The following is a 21,725-nucleotide window of genomic DNA, read 5'->3' on the forward strand; positions in this document are numbered from 1 at the left end:
TTTTCATCCCTTTCGTGTGTCTCAAATCATAAACAGGAGAAATTTTTTTGGGCCTTGGTAAATAATTTATGTGAAATGGCCTTCAATGCCTCTGCATGATTTATTTGTGCCTTGATGAGACTGGATTGTCACTGCAAGCATGTCTAATTTATTGCCACCTTGGTAATGAAGGGTTACATTTTCTAAAGGGAGGAGCTGTAGGTGCAAACTGGAACACTGTAAATTACCTGACTTGTACGTGGAACTGGCACTCCCAAAAGGGAAGATGGGTGTTATGAAGATTAACCTCCTGCCAAATTTTTGTAAGTATTTAAACACCTAAAGATGCATATGGATGCCTAGGAGGTTTCAATGTCAAGGGGACTTGGGCACCTTATCCTGCATAGGCAATTTTGAAAATACCATTAGGCATCCGTGTGCATCTTTAGGTGCCTCCCTAGGTTTCAGAATCTGGCCCTAAGTGTTTAAACATTAGTGATTGACTCAGGTGACTGGTGGTAGGATAGAGGAAGGAGTTTGAATCCTCTGTTTGGTCTCTGAGGGACCTGGTGTCAATGGGCAATCGGAGACTAAGGACTGAAAGACAAATAGAAACAAGACCATCTTCTCACCTCTTGAGAGACTATCTCCTGCTCAGGCTGGAGGCAAGTTGGCAGGGCCAGTTGTCATTACCTACACAGTTCCTCTTGTTTGGACAGAGAGCTGCAGTCTCTAGAGGTATCAGTCTGGCCCATCTTACCTCTTTGCAAAAGGGCACTAGAATGCCTGGCTGGCATTCCTGATCTTGTATACACACACCTTGTGCAGTAGTCTGTAGGCAGATGAAGTGGACTGAGGACTCCGTAATCCCTTCTGGGTTTATTGTGGTGACAGCACTGATCCATGGGGTGGGGTCCTGCTTTTACCCTTTTTATTAATTATCCAACCACCCAGCAGTTAAACCACCTTTGTAAAATTCCTTTTATTCTCTCAGGTCTGATACTAGAGCACCGCAGGCATGCAATGGTGCTTTACAGATTCACCATGTCCTTCACCAAAGAGCACCCACATCCAGCATCTGAGCTGACGAAGCACCAAACAGGTGTGCTCATCACGTGGAAAGGGCCTTAAAGAAAGCCCACATCCTTTTTATTTGTTCTGACACAAGCAGAAGGGCTATACTTGTTCAAACACTCTGTGGCAGTGTCAGACTGCAAGCAAAAATAATACATCCAGTGGGAATAGGCATTTGCTTCTTACTCTGTTCAAAGATTTGTTGCAGAGGCCATTTCTCCTCCAAATCATCATTTGGCTGTAGAGATATCTTGTAAAGTGAAGAACAAAACCATTGCACATTTAGTTTATTTAAAATGCAGACTTTTATTACTTGTTCAGAAAACATTAGCATTAAAGACCAACACACACTGGTCTGCAACAACTCCTTTCAACACAACCTTCATACAGTAACTTCATTTGTTATTTACACAAACATACTATGAACTCTCCTGCCTCTGTGCCATGGCTCGTTCTCAAGAGGGTAAAGGTCTGTGCAAACAGCTTCACTTGTTTACAGTATGAACCAGAGACATTCTGTTGGAACACTGCTGTGCATGCATCACACTTTAACCACTGGGAGGGACTGGCAGGCAGAAGTACGCTTTGTGCAGAAGTTTCTAAAGTTGGAAACGGCTGACGAACCTGTACCCACACCCTGCCTTGCCAAATCTGAACTGGAGAACACTAAGATAGAGGTTCCCACCAACTGGTATCCAAAACTCACCCATCTCTGCTTGAAGATGGGGCTTGTGACTTGACTAAGATGTCTAGAACTCACACATGCTTCAACTCCCTGTGCACCTTGGGCACCCCTTGGAAGGAAGGGGTCACAGAGATGTAGTCCAACAAACCAGGTAGTGTTGCGCTAAGAGGTTGGCTGGTGCACTAAAAATTTCTCCTTTCCTTGCAGTTAACATAATTGCATGGAGAGGAACACATCTATCCATTCTAAACTGCTCTTACCATCTCAACTTACATGCCTGCTTCCCTTCCTCACCCAGTGCTCTTCAACTATTTAGTTATTTGGCATATTTAATTTATGGATAATATATTGGTCATGCTACTACAGCCAATACTGCATAGCATTTGGTGAACAAGCTCACACTGTCCAAGCAGCCTTCTCACAAGGAAGGCCACCTTTTTCCTACTTTGATCATCCATTTCTTCTATGTGTTCACTGTTCTAATTGCTGATATCTAACCACTCTATGCATTAGCATTTCTCTAATTTATGAACAGAGCAGGGGACTGACTTTCAGCTGAAGTCAGTGGGAACTGCAGATGTTCAGCATCCCTGAAAAAAACCAAGCCCTAACTGCATTATTTTGTTCTCCATTTAAGGAATTATAACAGGCATTTGGTTTCCATTGGGGGACTTTGGAATTCTGTCTGTATTAATATTTTCACCTCTGATTTGTATTTTAGAAGTGCTTTTTGAATAGAACTTACAGTAGGAACTGAACTTACCCTGTAGGGGGGAAAAGGTTCTTCATGATCATACCTAGATTTTTCTAAACAAAGCTACACCCATGCTTTAAGCCCCCTCCTGCCTACCTTACCGTGAGTTGGGCACACAAGAGCAGAATAAGGCCCCACAGGACTTCAGGAGAGGTATTTAATGAACTTCACAAACCAAAACCTCATATGTTCCCCAATTCTCCCAGGAACCAAGTGCTCAGAAGTAGAGCAGAAGCAACAGCTTTGCTGCATGCCTGCAACCTAGCCCTGTACAGGCCAGCCAGAGTCCTGCTGAGCCAGCACCAGGCTTCAGAAGCACCCACTGAAATAGTTGGGACAAGAACTCCAGGGCACAGGCACAGCTGTTTCAGAACAGCATAAATCAGAATCCAGTATGCAGTTCCCCTGGCTAGTGGGGCCATTTAAGACCTTAGCAACACAGGGCAGGTCATTTTGCTCCAGCAGGTCTGGGGAAGGGGGGAGAGCCTGGTGGGGCTGAAACCTCTACCAATTGGTTGCTCTGTTCCATTCTCAACAACCTTCAGAGGGGATGAGGCTGCTAAGTGGTTAGGGCTCAGCAGCCAACCTTCTCTACAATGGTCCTCTTTATCATGCAAGTTCCATAGTGTTTTCCTACACAGCTTCTCTGCCTGCAAGGCTGGTTCTACCCTGCTCCCCATTCAAACTATTTTACCACAGATAAACTGTAAGGGAACTCTTACTGCCATGCAAGATTTAAAACAAAACAAAAACAAAACAGATTATACTACTATACACCAGGGGATCCTTGCTTCCTGAAGGAGAGGAGCAGGAAAAAACCCACACACCATTCCTCTTCAGCTCTCTCCTCATGTTAGGTAATTTTGTAATGCTAGGTAAACTGTATTAGAACCAGCAAAGCTTTAATCTCTTGTAAGCAGTTTTTAAAAGAACTGGTTTCTATAGCTAAGAAAAACCTAAGATTTAAACTAACTAGGCTGTTAGAAAACGGTAAAACAGAACTGTCTTCAAAATTCTTAGAAGCACACCTGTTCTACATCAAAGCTGTGAGATTTCGTGTAGTGCATGTCTGCACAATAAAAATATTTTTGATTACTCTTAAGTCAGATGCTAACAGGGAGAAAAGAAAAAAGCAGCAAATGGAAAGCCAATAAGTCATCTGGTAGCTTTCCCCAACTGATGTGAAATGAATGTTAAAACATCTGAAGTATTTCCCCACCTCTGAAAACAGTGGCCAAACTTAAAAAAAGTTTTCCTTCCTTGAAAAGGTACAGTATTACTGTAGGATTTCAACCTGCCAACTGATTTCCACAGGAATTATAAATACATTTGTCAAAAGATTACCAAAAAAACCTCAGATTGAGAAGAATTTCCTCAAAGACAGAATTCCTGATGCTATAAATCTAAAGTGGGAGAAATTACCCTGTTTGAAAAACACTGAAAGCTTCTTGGAAGTACAACAGTCTATGTTCCTACAGTTACTTTGAGCAGTCATTCTGCATGATTTGACTGGGAAAATTGACAATATAGAATACAATTACTTTATTTGTAGCAAATATGTATCAGTGCTAAAAATATACACAACATGCAAAAAGTTATGCTGTTGTCATGTTGTTCAAAGACTTTCTATTCACCATTAGAGATGGGAGCTCATGCTTTCAAATTCGTTAAGCCCAAGTATAAGGCAATATAAATGTGGGCAGGTGAAAAAAATGTTCCAGTTGACAATGCAATAGCATTGATAGATCCAGTTAAACAATTCAACATGTAGTTTATATAAACAGTGTAAGATTTTATTTAAAAAATGGTAGGGCTGGTCTATCTTCCTCCTATTTTAAGATACACAAAATTTCTGCTAGAACAATGTTAGCTCTGTTTTGATTCAGATGGTTTCTATTTTAATGCTAAGCTAATATATAAAAGTTGCTGGATAAGTAATTGGGAAAATGTATGTTTCCTCTTTTATTAAGCTGGAGGTATGTGCATGCAGAAAAGTATAGTCACACATTCCATATGCAAAGCATTAATTTGTATTGACGCACGCGTCTTCCTTTATTCGATCAATTTTCCTTTGACATACACTGAGCCAATAGTGAAATTTCTGTATAGCACCACCTACAGCATCCTGGCTCAATTAGCAAAATTCCCAGTAAGCTATCACTGTGCAGAGATCACTTACTATCTGGAACAATGTACTTCCAGGAGAAAGCTTTTGAGTAGGGCAAAAAGATCTTCTGTTATGGCAGAATTGAAATGCAGACTTAATATATTAGAGCCTATACTAGAAAATGCACTCCCAATTTCAATGCTCTGACATGTGCATTAAGTGCTGCAGAAAAATCTTTTCATTATTGCATCAACATTAGACATTACATAGGTCTTCTGCTTTTTACTCTCACCATAAATGGCCCCCATTATGGGACTGTATTGTGGTACTTAACTATACAGCTCCACCATAACCACCCTACTAAGCACCTAAAATGCTGCATCCCAAGAATGCTACAATGGGGAAGGGCTCTTTATAAGTAGGTTTTTCCTTTTAAAAGAACTGTAAGAGTCAGGGCCTTTTTACAATAGCTTGAGGAAATTTATTCATTCTTTAGACTGTCTCTATTCACCAATTCATCCACATGGCCTTTTTTAATACTGGCCAATTCTCCGCTCTTTAGCTTTTTCAAATAATCATGTGGCCCTTTCCCTTCAAAGGATGAGGGGCTTTTGTAGGAGCCCCCAATTTTATCCCAGAGTGTGAAATACTGACCGTAGTTGTAATCAAAATACAAGTGATGATCGGTGTGATGGGCAGAGCCATTGATAATGTGTTTCAAGAAATCCGGCACACGGTAATCGCCATCATGAATAGAGATTGTCCAGACATTGACAGCAATGTAGAGACCCAAGTAGGTCACTTTGTGCAAAGGAAAGAGGAAAGGATAGATGTGATATGGAATACTCTGCAGGAAGCCATCCACAGGGTGGAAGGCGTGACTTGCAAATGGCGTAGCAACCTTCCAGCGGTGATGGGGCTTGTGCAGACGCTAAAGAACAGAACAGAGTTAGTGCTTATGTTTTGACAAGGCAAAAAAATGGGGCTTCAATCTGGCACCTCCTAGCTCTATACTGCCTACCATATGACTAGGAATATGTCTGCCTAACTGCATTTTACTGTAGCTCTATTTCTTCCTGGTCTCTCAACTTGTAAACCGAGACAGGGTACGATGCAAGCTCTGCTCAAGCTAGTGTGCTAAAAACACTGTGGGCATGGTGACATCTTTGGCTAGCTGCCAGAGTCTGTACCCAGGGGACTGGGCGGCTCAAATGAGCTGCTGCAGCCACACTGCCATTTTAGTGTGGCCTGCTGGAGCCGAGTCAGCTGCTGTGTAGACACACATTTCCCCCGCCAAAGCAGCAATATCTGGAAGCAGGTCCAAATGGCTTATTTGCCACCCTACAATTTGTGGTGTTTAAATCACTCTTGTACTGCAGAGAACAAGGTCAGATTAAAAAGGACATTTTTCATCTAGAGTTTGACACCCACAGAATTGAAGATTTCCACCATGTTAATGGGTCAGGTTAACTAGTAACACCACCAGGGCCATGAGAAACAAACATTTATCTTATGCTAGATAAAAATAAAAATCTAGTCCTATGTTATGCTTAGGGTCTGATCTGAAAGCCAGTCAGTGGAAAGATTCCACTTCTACTTCAATGGGGTGTATTCACAATGTCTTTTACAAGCAATCCTAACCAGTTCCCTGTGGGTTAAGTAATCTCATTTGCCAACATGGAAACTGAGGCAGAAAAGGGGATGTGACTTATCCTAGGCTGTAGGGGGAATTCTCTGAATTAGATTCAAACACAAGAGTTCCTGGCTCCCATGCCTGAGCTCAGACCAGGAGCTGAAACCTAAAATGTTCACTTACATTATACCACCATTGGGCTAGAAGGAATTAAGCATGTGAGTAGCCCCAATTAATCCCATGGGATTACTCATGTGCATCAATTCTTTGCTTAATTGAGGCCTAAAACCTTTATTTTTCTATTGACATCGTGACAGTGTCTTTCAACATTGACATATAAGGTATGCAACCAAAATACACTGGGGAGGAAAAAACCTCAGCCCAATCCCAGCCCTTTTATGCTGCTTAAAAAGGGCCAGAGCTAGGGAGGATTCCTCCAGCACAGGAACTGTGGCAGACATTCACAAGGCTGCCCTCCAAGGACTCCCCTTGCAAAACCCAGCATAAGGGATAGCACAAGGACAGGGCTGGGAAGGGTACATCAAAGAGATTCTGATCAGTACTGCCACAAAGGAGGCTAGCCTGAGGAAGCTGCCATGCTTTAGACACATCCTCATGGCTCCTACCCCCAGAGGAGCCGAGGGTCAGGTAGGCACAAAAGTGGCTTAAAGCCACTTGCCCCCCTCCTTCTGGGCTGCAAGTTCTGCCTTACCTCTTAGAGATCTTTGTATTTATAGTAAAAAACCCAGTAGCGTTCCATTACATTTTAAATCAGTCTTGCTAAACTGCCATTAAAATATACTAAACCAGACAGACTTGTCTGTCCTTTCTAATGAAGGATATTTTACTCAGCCCTTCTGGGCAATGCCCTGCTTTTAAAAAAAGGGAGGGTCACATCCTGGGCGAGTGGTTATACAAAGTTGTTCTGACATCTAGTAAGCTTTATATCTATATCACTACTTATACCTTGTACACAAGTTTATGATGGAGGAACCTGTGAATCCAGTAAATGCACATGTCGGTGAAGAAGAGGAAAGAGAGCATGCTAAGGATTACACCAAACCATCCTAGGAAAAATAAGAGATTAGACAATTAGGTAAGTGTCAAGATTGTGAGAAATAAGTCTGAAAAGGTACAAAGAGCACAGAATTACTGAAAGATTTTACTTCTATATCTTGAGGCTAAATCATTTAAGTTATAAAGAACAAGCTCAGCTCAACAGGATTTGCATTGTATTAGTGTAGCAATTCTTGCTGGTGAAAAGTTGGGATTGCTTTTAGGTGCTAAAATGCTGAACTGAACCTAATGGAGAAGATTTCAGTATGGTCTCATTCATAAAGAGATGTGATCTGATCTTAACACCATCCTCCTAAAAACACATTAGTACTTTAAAGGACACTGTCAAGTAGCTAAAGTTACACTTCCACACACTAGTGTATATAATCAGATAGAAACATATGCAGTTTTTCCAAAACACAGGTGAAGACAGGAAGGAACACAAGACTGTTTCCACTTTGGAACCAGTACACAGACTGGTTAAATGCAGCCAACAGAGATACTGAAGTTAGGTTGAGTCTCCTAGTTTACAGAGACTTGATTTAACCAACCAACAAATGCCCTTATTACCACTAACACCTTCAAACTGAAAACTGCAACTATTTACTTCATTGCTTATTACCAGTACAAAATGTAAACCTGGCCAATGAAACAGCAAAGTCTCATTGTTTTCTGTGCCTCTCCCCCCACCCCACCTCTGTTGGGCCCCTGTCCTGTCTCTTAGGTTATAAGCATTTGGGGACAGGGGCCATCTGTTTGTTTCACATTTGTATGCCACCTAGCATGGTGGGGTCCTGGTCTAAGATTGGGCTCCTAAGCCCTGCTGTAACTAATGGTGGATTCCTGGTGCTGCAGTGTTTGGGTTGCAGTTCTGCAGGGGAATGTTTATTTGTTTAACTGAAACCATTTCTAGTGGAGGGAATGGAATGCATGAAAAGGGTTTTGTAAAAAAAAAATGAGCTCAGACAAAAATGTCAGTTGCAGGCTGCCCTGAAAACTTCCAATTGTGCAGAAAGGCATGAGGAGCAGTATCCTCCCAAGTGTTCTCTCTAACTGGAATCCCACTTTTTAGATGTGGGATATTAAAGCTGTATAGTATGTTGTGTGTAAGGGAGGTAACTCTTGATTATGCCCTTAGACTTGTACAGCACTCAAAGAACAAACCTAAACAAAGATTTAATTTCAGGCAGGCTTTTTGTAAATGAATCTATTTTAGGATAGAAATAGCATGAGCCACTAGAGAGGAGAACTGAGTTGTCTTTGATGGCATAAACCATTAATGCTGTCAGCTTCACTAAAAATAGGGACTGGTTCTTCAGTTTTAGCTCTTGGATGCACAAGTGGGAGGAATAAGAAACATACCCAACACACACAATGCCACCACCATTTGTGCCAGACTACCTTGTGTCTGCACATGAAAAAGATAAAGACAAGCTTCTCTTCAGGTGAGGTTTGAAGAGGGTGTAGACACTAAGGCCCTCATTTATGGTGGTGTCAATCAGGAGTAACTGCACTGAAGTCAAAGGAGTTACACAGTAATTGTCAGGATCAAAGTCCTTTTGTTTAAGTCCCTTGCCAAGAGGAAATTTTTTTGGAGAATTTTAAAGCATCAGAGTTCTGACAGAATGCATGCCATTGTGTTCTTTTGTTGAAATATACAATTCAGCTCAGCTTTGGAAGTAGCCAGGTGTAATACAGCTTAATGGATACATTTTAACAAACCATTTAGGCAACCTATCAATTTACATAGCATTTTCAGCATGAAGGCATGTTCTCACTAAAAGGAGAGAGAATAAATAGGGCTGGACACACTTAAGGGAAAAGAGGTGAGGAGGAAGTAGGTTTTACAGAGCAAGAGAGGTGAGAAAGTTAGCAGGAGATTGTATTCCAAGCTAAGGGGCTAGTAGGGATTAGAGTGAAGCTAAGAGGGAAGAATGAAATGCATTAACAATTGAAATGTAGCTAGGATGCCAAGTATTAGTATTGTAGGGCCTAGTACCCCATTGTGCTAGGCTCTGTACATTGGAAAAAAAGACAGCTCCTGACCCAAGGAGCTCAGTTTAAGTAATGAATTTCCATACCATATGGAGAGTCTTCAATGTTGTCATAAAGCCTGCTGTAACCCCTGACCTCTGCAAAGAAGAGTGCAACTGTGGGGATGCTGATCCAGGGCAGTGACTGCAGAGCATATTTTATCTCGAGCTGCACCTGATTCTAAATAGAAAAGCAGACAGGTTTTAAATTTTCCAGGAGAATTTGAGTGACTTTTCTCCAGAACAGGAAGAGCAGAGGTACTACCAACTTCATGCCTGCTTCTGCCCCAGATCAGTGGGCCAATTAAACGACTCACAATACACTCATTTTGTAGAAAAGACCTAGAGCACCACCCTCGTAATAATCCTCCTGAATCAAGTTTCCTCTGCCATGTTCTGTCATGAGAGAGCAATTCATTATCCACTGCCAGTACAGTCCTGCCAACAGTGGTCTTTGCAGTCATAAGGTTGTTCATCAAGGAAGTGGCACTTTGTCTCTACCTTTAAATATGCCAAACCTCCCTGCCATTGTGTTTGGCAGAACTGTTGGCCTCAGAAATGCTGGGCTGGAAGGGCCTCACAAGGTCAACTAGTCCATCCCCTTGTGTGGAGGCAGAAAGAAGTTAATTTATAATTAGGAGTCCTTTCCACCCACTGTCGCTTTTGTTCTTAAGGTGAAGTTTCATGTTTGCGTAATGCAATGTAGCCTTGAGATTGGAGGGTGCTTTACCTGTATTTTTGATTTATCTGATAGGCAGCAGGCAATGGAGGAAATGAGTACAAGGTTAGGAAGCTGCCAGTCCTAAGTTCCAATTCTGGTTTATTCACTGGATTACTATTTAGTCTTGGGCCACTTACTCTGCCTCAGTTTCCCAGCTTTCAAATGCTGACACCTACCTCTCAGGGGGATTGAGAGGGTTAATTACAGTAGAATCTTAGAGTTATGAAGACCTCAGGGAAATGGAGGTTATAACTGAAACAAAATGTTTCTTTCAAAAGTTTACAACTAAGCATTGACTTCATACAGCTTTGAAACTCTAATATTCTGAAGAAAAATGGTACTTAACCATCTTAATTTAAAACCAATCACAGAAGCAGTTTCTGCCTCAAAGCTTCCTCCCCCAAACAAGAATCAGAGTCCATGTGGATCCTCTTAATAGTTGACACATATTTGAAGTGTTATGAATGCATATCAAACCTTAACTCAGCACAGAATATGAATTCTTGAGAGGTAAAGTTGTTATACTAGGAAAAGGCTGAAGTTCTGCTCACCTCTAGAAACTGGGGGTGTTGCTTCAGAGAGTGATCAAAAACCAAGTAGTAGCTCAAAGTTCCAAACAGCAAATAAAGCACAAGTGCACCAAGATTTGTTACAATAAGGAGACTGGTGATCTGTCGAAAGGGCTCATCCTCAGGCCATGTGGTGGGATACACATATGGTGTAAAAAAGTTGTAATCTACATAGTTCAGGACTAGATCCATTGTTATACCTATGGAACATAACAAGTGCATTAATGCTCCACCTCCAATGTAAACGGTTACATGTCAATGGCATAAACCACCACAATTGTGTTCTAAATCCATGATAAATATGGATATTTAATCTCATGTACTTGGATAAACAATTTCACTTGACTGTTGTAAACAGTATGTCGGACTATGAATGGTATGTTGTTTCAAGTATACATCTTATATAAGAGCCTATTCCATACTTTCGAAAAACCAGTGAGAAGTTCTATTTATCTTCACTAAACAGGTATAGCTGGTTAACAGTTATGTAGCTTCCCCCACCTACATGCCTCAGTGAAAACTAAAGCCCTAGGTTTGTCCTAGTTATGACTTCCAATTTTTTCCACAAGTAGTGAAGTGGTAAAATTTTGAAAAGCAGTAACTGGCTTAGGAGTCTGAGTCTCAGACTTTCAGTGGCACATAAACACCAAGACCCAGATCCTCAAAGGTATTTAGGCACCTAACTCTGGTTGATTTCAGTGGAAATTAGGAACCTAAATATCTTGGAGGATCTGTGCCCTAGGCACTTTTGAACATTTTACCTGTAGTCCTCTCCAGTTAGAGCTGCTATACAACAGTAGTTCTCTACCTTTCCAGACTGCTGTAGCTGTTTCAGGAGTCTGATTTCTCTCATACCCAAAGTTTCACTTTATTCAAACTGCTTACTTATACAAGAGAAAGATATAAAAAAAGTCTCACAGCACACTGTCACTGAAAGATGGCTTATTTTATCCTTTTGTCTGTATGAAATTTGAGTTTGTACTGTCTTGGCTAGTGCTTTTTATGTAGCCTGTTGTAAGATGAAAGCAAGTATCTGGACAAGTTGATGTACCCCCTGGAAGACCTCTGCATAACCCCAAGGGTACATATACCCCTGCCTGAAAACCACTGCTACACAAGACCACACTTTAAAAAAGTGGCAATTAGTAAAGGAGTTTAAACAATTTTTCATGCAAGACTGCAACTTGTACTAGTCCCCCAACCCCTGGTTAATACTCCCCTGATAACCTCCTTTGAAACAAATTTATCACCCATAAGCTTGTTTGAAATTCCAGCCCCAAATATGCCACAAGCTTTCCTCTTACCAAAAATTAAGACTCTTGTGTCTCACCATGAGAGTTTTAACCATGACCTGAAGTGGCCACATCTTAAGCAAGAAGCAAGGTATGTGGGCATGGCCCATGAAGTCCCTGGCTTCTCTGATGAGGTGGCCATTTGTTATAAGTAGTCCCTAAACTTCTGAATTTTCAAAATTTGTTTTTAAACAAAACATTTCCACCAATTTTTGACCATCTCCTTTAATAAAGACACTTCTCTACTGGACAGAAGCATTTTTTTAATCTACTGATGAAGTGCTAAATAAAATATGCAGTGTAGTTGTAGCCGAGTCCATCCCAGAATATTAGAGGAGGGAATGTGGAAGAGGTAACGCCTCACCCATCTCTCAGATAAGAAACAGGCATTTTTTATTTGTGGTGTTATACTGCCTTGGAACCTTGCTTGTGGCCCAGGACCCCACTGTGCTAGATGCTCTACAAAAAACAGAACAAAAAGACAGTCCATGCTGCAAAGAGTTGACAGTCTAAACAGGAGTGGACTGAGACCACCAAGTTATTTCACAGCTCAGATCAAAAGTAAGCAGAGGGGCCAGATCATGATTCCTTTACTCTTAAGGGGTGACCTGTTAAAATACAAAGGCACTACAGATGTGAACAACTTTCACCAATGTGAGTAAGGCATTCAGTCTCATGGATGGCAACTGATTTCTCTCAAGAGTGACCCAAGCCAGATTAGAAGAACCAGTGACGGAGACAAAAAGAAGGTCCCTCTTGTGACAAGACTCCTGCTGGGCTCTTTAAAATAGAAGACATTTACAAAGGTCTCCTCCTGTGCAATCTGAGAAGGTAAAACTGCTCCAGTCAGAGATCACGCAAAGATCAGTGAGAATACATCCCTGAAAAGGGAAAAGGAAAGGAGCTGGCAGGTAGAGGGAAGACAGTTTCTGCCCCCATCTGTCATGGATGGGCATGCAGTGGGGTGATACTCCCACAGCCAGAACTGAACCTCCCACCCTGCTGGGATGGTCTCTGAACTGGGAATGTGGGGGTTAGTGCCTACCCCACCGCCCTGCACCCCCTTATCATCCCCTCCCCCTTCACCCCCCCTCCTTTGCTAAAAACTCCTCCCTAGTCTCCCCCTGCACCCCCTCCCCCCAGTGTGCCCCTGCATCCCCCCCCCATCTCCTTCTGCTCCCTCCCCCTTCACCCCCTCTCCCCTTGGCTAAAAACTCCTCCTTGCACCCCTAGTCTCCCCCTGCACCCCCTCCCCCCAGTGTGCCCCTGCATCCCCCCCCCGCATCTCCTTCTGCTCCCTCCCCCTCGGCTAAAAACTCCTCCTTGCACCCCTAGTCCCCTCCTGCACGTCTCCCCCCAGTGTGCCCCTGCATCCCCCCCCCCCCATCTCCTTCTGCTCCCTCCCCCTTCACCCCCTCTCCCCTTGGCTAAAAACTCCTCCTTGCACCCCTAGTCCCCTCCTGCACGTCTCCCCCCAGTGTGCCCCTGCATCTCCCCCCCCCCCCGCATCTCCTTCTGCTCCCTCCCCCTCGGCTAAAAACTCCTCCTTGCACCCCTAGTCCCCTCCTGCACGTCTCCCCCCAGTGTGCCCCTGCATCCCCCCCCCCCCCCATCTCCTTCTGCTCCCTCCCCTTCACCCCCTCTCCCCTTGGCTAAAAACTCCTCCTTGCACCCCTAGTCTCCCCCTGCACCCCCTCCCCCCAGTGTGCCCCTGCATCTCCCCCCATCTCCTTCTGCTCCCTCCCCCTTCACCCTCCTGCACCCCCTCGGCTAAACACTCCTCCCCAGCGTGCACCCCCCCAGCGTGCTCCCCCTCCCCCGTCTCCTACCTGCCCCAGCCGAGCCCCTCCCCGCTGACTGCCCGAGTCCCCCGCGAGCGGCTGTAGTGCTGAGATGGGGGCGTGGCCACCTCCGCTCCCCGCCCCCCCCCAAGCGCGGCAGGGAGGCGGGGCTTCGAGGTAGCCTGATGCGGCGTCAGAGCCCGGCCCGGCTCGCGCGTTGCGTGACGCAGGCGGCGCGCGCGGCCGCCGCGCTCCCGCAATAGGTGGGCGCCGGCTCCGCCCCGCGAGCGACCCGGGGGGCGGGCGCGTGCCCTGCAGGGCCCCGTGCCCTCTGCTCAGCAAACGCACGGTCGCGGCGCAGGTGTCGTGCGTGCCATTTTCAGAGCTGTTACGGGGGGGGAGGGGCGGGGCGGGCCGCGCGTGGGGGGAAGTTGGCACCTTTCTGCCGCTTAAAAAAAAAGGTGCGAGCAGAGCAGGCAGCCCCCCGAAGGAAGGGCTCGATTAGTCAAGTGTCCCCTTTATCACTGCATCGCAGGCTTGCAGTGATGGAGCCGATCGTGGCGTCCCGAGCAAGGTTACAAAAGGAGGTAGGTTGATTCTAAGGAGATATTCGAATCAGACACGGAGGGCTGGAAAAGGCGTCTCCGGAGGAGATCAAGTGTAGCCCCTTGCACCCAGGGCCAAGGAAACCGAGACCATCCCAGGCGGATGTGTGTGTAACCTGTACTAAAAAACCTCCATTGATGGTGATTGCACAGCCTCCCTTGGAAGCCTATTCGAGTTTAGCTACCCCTATCGTTAGGAAGGGCCAGAATCAGTTAGCTAGCTCTTGATGTCTGGAAGTATTTGATAACCATTGGCATGTCTAAGCTATTGAAGGGAGAAAAAAAAAGTCTTGAAAAGAAACACCACAAGACCCGTTCTAGGGATGTGGAGTTCTTGTATTACCGTGGAAATGGATGCTGTAGAAAAATCCCAAGATGATCCAGTAGGAGTGGACTGGAGGAGGGAAGGAAAAGACAACACCTTCCAGTCATCTGGGACATTTCCCCAGCCTTTAGAAAGGTTAGCTGAACACTCCTAAACAGAACATAAACTAGTTAGATGGGCTATCACCAGCAGGAGAGTGAATTTGTGTGGGGGGGGTGGAGGGTGAGAACCTGGATTTGTGCTGGAAATGGTCCACCTGATGATCACTTTAGATAAGCTATTACCAGCAGGACAGTGGGGTGGGAGGAGGTATTGTTTCATATTCTCTGTGTATATATAAAGCCTGCTGCAGTTTCCACGATCTGCATCTGAGGAAGTGAGCTGTAGCTCACAAAAGCTTATGCTCTAATAAATTGGTTAGTCTCTAAGGTGCCACAAGTACTCCTTTTCTAGTTAGATGCTGTATGCCAGGTATCTATTTTACTTAAATCAATCACTATTGGGCCCATCTGGTATGCATTTTAAGCAGCTCACTGCCATATCCTTTCTGAAAGGAGGTTACTGGGGGTTCAGTTAGAAGGTCCCAGGTGGAGACTGATGACTACTCACCCTGTATAATGTTTTGTGGGCTGTATTTTACGATCTGTTAAACATTTGATAACCTATGCTGGTATGAACACAGGAAATATGGCAAATCAAACCAGTGAACCATCTAGCATGTTATCCTAGGGTGGCCCATATCTCACACACCTGAAGGAAGGTGTGGTAATGCCTGTAGTAGAAAATGAGTAACCTGCCTACAGGAGATGTTTCTTTCCAATCGCTATATGTTGCGAAATGATCCTGATTTTCAAGCACTCAAATACGTGCTGGGTCTCTCAAAACCCAGTAAAGCTACATTACTAACAAAGGCCCTGATCCTGAACTGTTAATCAGTGGGAGTTTTACCATTGACTTCAATGGGTGCTGGACTAGTCCCAAAGAAGACTATCTAAACTCAACAGGACCCAACAACTGCCAGTCAAACATACCACAATAAAAAGCCTATTTGAAATCATCTCATTAATAAAACAGGAGTGGCAACAACTGGTAGGCATTTGTTTCTCTCCAAATGGGTTAATGGCTTTGAAATGTCAGTTGGTATGCAAAATGGCAGATTCTCTTACTTAGAGAAGGATCAAGACTCCTGCAACTTGTTTTATGAGCAATAGCCACACAAATGTGGTTTGAGTGCTTGGAAAGTCCATGCTAATTGAGCAAAATTCAGATTTGCAAAGCAGGTATCAAGAATTGCTCCTATAGTGTTCAAATACTTGGTCAATGCTAGAAAATCTAGCATTATCTCTCCATAAAGAGAAATTTCATTACACTTTTGAAGGACTTGAAAGCTATGCTGTGTGTGACTTCCTTGTTTTATTCAGAGAATATATGAAATATAGTGTAGGTTGAGGGACAGATTGTTGCTGATACCGTTAAAACATCAGACAGTCATCCCTTACTGTGTGACACCATTAACAGTATTTGTTACCGCTATAGGAATAGGAAATGTATACTGGTGAAGATCAAGGACCTATATAGGGCTTGAATTTGTTTCTATATATTCTAGATGGATCTCTATGCATCCATGCAATGCCTCCCACCTCTACACTGTTACTTTTAGCAGTGTAGCACCCTGCTGCCTTCCAGTTGCAGGAGTCTTTCCCCACCACAAAGGCAGGCTCTGGCAGTGGTGAACTGGAGCCAGAACCAGAGCCTCTCTGCCTGATGTAGCTACACACCATAGTGACAAGTGTGGATGCAGCCTGATTTCACCGTGGTGTGTAGCTACACATGCACTGCCTGTACCCTACATGCTACAACAAGTGAAATGGAAAGTGAAACTGACCAGGGCAAGTAGAGTCAAGGGCAATGGAGGAACAGAGGGGGCAAACAGTGAAAAGACCAAACGTATAGCCAAAATTCAAACTTGAGTGCTAAAATTAACCCTGACTTGGTTATTGTTCCCCCCCAGAGTGGCATCTAGGGACCTTACTAAAATTGGGGCCCCACTGTGCTAAGTAGTTAGTTCATACGGGAAGAGATGGTCTCTCCCTTGACTAGCTTATACTTCAAATATAAAAAGAGTGGAGGGGAAGTAGAGGTACAGACAGGAGGAGTGACTTGGGCCACCCTCACACAGCAGGTGAGTGGCAGAGCTGGGAGTAGAATTTGTGTTTCCTGGACTTCTCCTCCAATCCCCTGTCTACTAGGCTAAGGGTTCTCAAACTTTTTCTGAGTGAGCTTCCCTCCCCCCACCCCCAACATGCTGTAGAAACTCTACAGCCTACCTATGCCACAGCAGCTTTTCCTGTGTATAAAAAAGTCAGGGCAAGCATTAGAGGGTTGCAAGCAGGGCGTTTACCTGGGGCCACACATCACACAGTCCCCACAAATCTAAGTTACTTAGTGTAATGGGGTTCACTCACCCCTGTGGTGCCTCCTGCTGGCTGTCCTGGGGATTAGCTCTGTTCATCAGCACACTGTCCTCTGGTGGTGCCTCACCACCATCACTCCTGCTCTAGGACCTATAACTCTCTAAGGACAACAGTATCCTCTTCTGTGACAGCTCTCTGGCTGTGCTTCCCCCTTCCAGGGAATCTGCAGTCCACTGTTCAGCCACTTCCCTTACCTCAGTCTGCAAACTCCAGCAGCCATCCAGAAATTGTCTCTCACTCCCCCAGTCTCTGCTAGCCGTACTGCTTTGTCCAGGGCACTGGCTATTCTTTCAGTCTTCCAGAGACAGTCCTTCCTCTATGAGCTCCTAGTAAAGAAATGTGCCCCAGTCCTTTGTAGCTCTCTTTTTATATGGGCCTGCTTGGCCCTGATTGGCTGCTCCCTTCAGCCCTTCTCTGATTGGCTGCCTCCTGTGCAACCTCCCTTGGGCTTTATTAACCCCTTAGAGCCCAGGGCGGGGCAGGCACCCCATCTCACATAGGCTTTGGTTTCAGCTCTGGGCAGGGCTCGGGGCTCCAGGCTTCAGCCCAAGAGGTGGAGCTTCGGCTTTCTGCCCTGGGACCCGGCAAATCTAATGCTGGCCCTGCTTGGCGGACTCCCTGATATCTGCTCGTGGCCCCCACAGGGGGCCCCGGACCTCTGGTTGAGAACCACTGTACTAAACCTCTTCCAGTGAGGCAACTAAGTACATGTGGCCTACACTTCAGAGGTGCTGAGGTAACTGAAGTCCGCGGATCCTGTGGAGGCTTAGCACATCTGAAAAAATCAGGCCACTTTTTAGCGAGGCGCCCAAATATGCAATTAAGGGGCCTAAGCTTAAGTACTGTACCCAAGTTGATTTCAGGGGACTTGCACTGGCATAAAACTGGAGTGACGACGATGATGATGAATCAGACCCAAACTACATGGAGATTTTATTCTTGATCATGTCTGTTTATGAAGACAGTGAGGGGCATGACATAAAATGTAGATTACTGAAAATACATTGTATGTTTCAAAGTCAGGTCAACTCCTGGTAAGGCGTTTGAAATTCCATTCTTAATAACAACCCAAGCTATCACTCCTTAGTTACAGCAACAATCAGCATAGCAACTGGAAGAGGTACAAACGTTCGAGCTTCAGGTTTGTACACACCAAAGAAAATGGTTATCAGATATACGTGAAATGAGGAGTACCGTTTTTTGAGCTGTTCAAAGTGAAATGATCCGGGTTATATTCAGACACAAATCGACAAACAGTGCGTATTGTCTTGACATACAGCCTCCGTCTCATTCTTTTGCTTTTTCCTGACATATTGTCTTCCTTTTGTGCTGTAATTTAACATGATGCTGTTTGGAATATTTCTGTTTTTGCTGCAGCACAAGCTACAGCAAGCTGGAGACAGTGCTTTCTAATAGTTAAAGCAGGAGACATGGATTCTCTTCCTACTACAGCAGGGGTCGGCAACCTTTCAGAAGCAGTGTGCCGAGTCTTCATTTATTCACTCTAATTTCAGGCTTCGCATGCCAGTGATACATTTTAATGTTTTTGGAAGGTCGCTTTCTATAAGTCTACAATATATAATTAAACTATTGTCGTATGTAAAGTAAATAAGGTTTTTAAAATGTTTAAGAAGCTTCATTTAAAATTAAATGAAAATGCAGAGCCCCCCTGGGCCGGTGGCCAGGACCCAGGCAGTGTGAGTGCCACTGAAAATCAGCTCCGTGTTATAGGTTGCCTACCCCTGTACTACAGCTACTGATTTACTGTGTGACCTTGGCCATGTCACCTAACCTCTCTGTACCTCAGCTTTTCCTATCCATCTATTCTCACTTTAAATCTATTTAGTATATTTTGCTGTTTCAAGTGATTTAACTTTTAAATCCCTAAAGCTTATGCCATAGAAATGCCTCAGACCTTAGGGGCAAGGTAAGCAGTCCATTGTGTATGTTATATTGCATATTGAAATATAGGGTCGGCTTATGAAAGGGTCATACAGTTTTTGCCATTTTTACCGATCCATCTTGGGGGGGTGGCGGCTTATAAACGAATGGGCTACTTGATACAAAAAATAAAACAGATCTGGCAAAGATCTCTGCCACGATGCCTACATAAAACTGACGGTGGTTAGGCTGATGGTGGGTGGAGTCCGCTGCCTATCATGCAAACTAATTTTGTCTCTTTTTTTCCCTTTTGCTCCCTGCTCTGTCTATACCCATCTGTTCTTTCTTGTCTTACACTTAGACAATAAGCTCTTGCGGGGAAGAGCTGTCATTTTGTTAAGTGTTTGTGCAGCAGCTAACACAGTGGGGTCCCAGGCCATGACTGGAGCTCCTAGATGTTAACAAATAATAATAATAATAAAAAACAATAAATAAAGTATCAATGTAGCCTTAAATATTTTCACTGGGGAAGGCACCCCAAACATCACAGAAAAATGCAAAATGGAACAAATTGTTTAATAGCACATATTCTAAGGAACCTTTCCCAAACCAGAAGAAGAATTGTGTGGAGCGCGAAAGCTTCTCTCTCTCACCAACAGAACTCGCTCGAGTAAAAGATGGTACCTCACCTACCTTGTCTCTCTAATTTCCTGGGACCGACACAGCTACACTGCATGCATAACTCCACACAAGGAGTTTGGGGAGCAAACAGCCGCCATTATAATATTCAGATTCAGGGTTAGGATACTCACCCAGGATATGGGAAAGCCTTGGTCAGTTTCCTCTTTCTTCCTGGTGCGGAAAAGGGAGTTGAAGAGGATCTGTGTGTCCAGAGAAGAGGTCTCATGCATATCTATTAGCCCAGTGGTTAGATAATGTACGGGGGACATGGTAGACTCTGGGTCAGTTCTTCCATTCTAGCTCATGAGAACGGATTTGAATAGGGCTGTTTCTTGTAACAAGTGAGTTCCCCAGTCACTGAACTAAGGGATATTTGGATGTTGGTTGCCCTTCATACATTCTTGAGGCTGTTCCACTTTCATCAAATAATAATTGGGCAAGAAAAGAACATGAAAACCCCTCTGTAGTCCAGGGTTTCGGATACTTGCCCAGGTATCTAGTGGGTCATGTTTAAATCCCCTTTCTTCTTACTGAGAAGGGAGTTCAACACAGATCTCTTGCCTCTTAAGTGAATGTTCTAAGTGCTGAGATATTCTGAACTGATGGCTCCCTCTGTCTTTTCTGTTGCAGGTGGACCTCTTTCAGTAACTATTACATGACAAGCGGGCAAAGCCCTGTCTGTGTAGTCCTGTGGGTTGGCTACTTGCCCAAGAAGCAGCGAACCGCTGGTTCAAACCCCCTTTCTGTTTGTTGAGATCAAGGCTTGGGAGCTTAATCTCTTGCCCCACCAGTGTTCCACTTTCACTTTATATTAACTGGGGCAAAGGCAGCGCCCCAAGCCCTCTATGGTACAGGGGTTAAGGTGCTCACCTGGCGTGTGCGTGCTCCCGGTTCAACTCCCCTGGGTGTCGATTGAGAGGGCAGGGGGCGCCTCAATCTCTTACCGCTCCAGCCTTCCACTTTAACTATATATTAACCGGGGCGAGCTAAGCTCTCAAGTCCCTCTACGGTACGGGGGTTAGGGCGCTCGCTTGGATTGCGGGCGACCCTGGTTCGCATCCCCGCTCGGCGGGACAGGAGGGCCTCTGGCGGGTGAGAGGAGGCCCCTCCTAGCTGAGCGAGAGGCCCGGCACAGGGCCTCTTGCTTTTTTAATTAAAGAGGCAATGCTGCGCTACAGTAAAACCCCCCTCTCACTCTTGTCCACCCTGATCAGGATACACGCCCAGGTTGTGGCAGACCCCAGGGCACTCCCCTGCTCTTTTGAGGGGTGTGAACTGGGGGCCGCCACCTCCTGGGGAGAGTCGCTGGTGAGCGATCCCTGTCCGAATCCCCTCTCCGTCCCAAGAAGACAACGGCCTCTTGAGAAAGAGAGGGGCTTCGGACAAGGATGGCCCACCCAAAGGACGGTCGCCTAGGAGGCAGGAAATCCCTGTGCAAATCCCTGCTGAACAGGCAGCTGGGGGATTTGAACCAGGATCTCCCCCAACCCAGGCGAGTATCCTAACCACTGGACTAGAGAGTGAGGGTAGCTGGGCGGGCGGCCCAGAGCCCATTTAACTAAAGTGGAGGAGCTTCAACAGGCAAGAAAGAGGCGGGCAACCCCCTCGCTAATAGAGAAAGGTCCAGGAGGACACACAGACAGACCGACCCACCCACCCACCCCAGGTGAGATTCGAACCCACCATCTCCAGCACCCCAGGCACGGAGCACGACCGCCAGCCCACAGCGGGTGCTGTGTCAGGAGGAGGGCCACGTCCCATTTCATTAAAGGGGAGCAGCTTTGAAAGGCAAGAAGGGAGGCACCCCCGACGCGCCGCAAGAAAGATGAGAGCACGCGCACCGGGGGAGATTCGAACCCACAGCTCCCCCCACCTCAGGCACGCAGGCTAACCACCAGCCTACGGAGGGAGCCGTGGCGGCCTGAGGCCCGACAACCTTTTAATTAAAGTGGAACGGCTTCCACAGGCAAGAAGGAGGCAGCCCCCAATGCGGAACCCGAAAAGCAGGGAAGCACCCACCAAGCCCGCATTAGAGACGGATCTCAAGCCCTTCTTAGCATCCGCACAGGGAGGGG

At 45.2% G+C, this 21,725-nt stretch overlaps 1 protein-coding gene and 1 long non-coding RNA gene across 6 annotated transcripts in view; one reads left to right on the top strand and one right to left on the bottom strand.

Annotated features, from left to right (window-relative positions):
- Nucleotides 1–1,334: 1,334 nt before the first annotated feature.
- On the bottom strand, nucleotides 1,335–17,410 carry SC5D (sterol-C5-desaturase). 4 transcript variants are annotated; one of them, XM_073321256.2, is made up of 5 exons: nucleotides 17,283–17,410; nucleotides 10,594–10,811; nucleotides 9,370–9,502; nucleotides 7,199–7,299; nucleotides 1,335–5,530 (listed from the first exon to the last, which is right to left on the bottom strand). In XM_073321256.2, the coding sequence occupies exons 2-5, from the start codon at nucleotides 10,801–10,803 to the stop codon at nucleotides 5,081–5,083; spliced, it is 894 nt and encodes a 297-aa protein (XP_073177357.1). In that variant the 5' UTR covers nucleotides 10,804–10,811; nucleotides 17,283–17,410; the 3' UTR covers nucleotides 1,335–5,080. The 4 variants fall into 4 exon arrangements, with proteins under 4 accessions (XP_073177357.1, XP_073177354.1, XP_073177355.1 ...); XM_073321253.2 differs by lacking the exon at nucleotides 17,283–17,410 and adding an exon at nucleotides 13,733–13,882; XM_073321254.2 differs by lacking the exon at nucleotides 17,283–17,410 and adding an exon at nucleotides 12,554–12,911.
- Nucleotides 14,104–21,725, top strand: part of LOC144929637 (uncharacterized) — a 34,781-nt gene continuing 27,159 nt past the window's right edge. For both annotated transcript variants that reach the window (XR_013634895.1, XR_013634896.1), the window contains exon 1: nucleotides 14,104–14,271. This is a non-coding gene — a long non-coding RNA (uncharacterized LOC144929637). The remainder of the gene's footprint in view (nucleotides 14,272–21,725) is intronic.

The sequence above is a fragment of the Lepidochelys kempii genome, chromosome 22 (assembly GCF_965140285.1).
Source record: "Lepidochelys kempii isolate rLepKem1 chromosome 22, rLepKem1.hap1, whole genome shotgun sequence".
Taxonomy (NCBI): Eukaryota; Metazoa; Chordata; order Testudines; family Cheloniidae; genus Lepidochelys; species Lepidochelys kempii.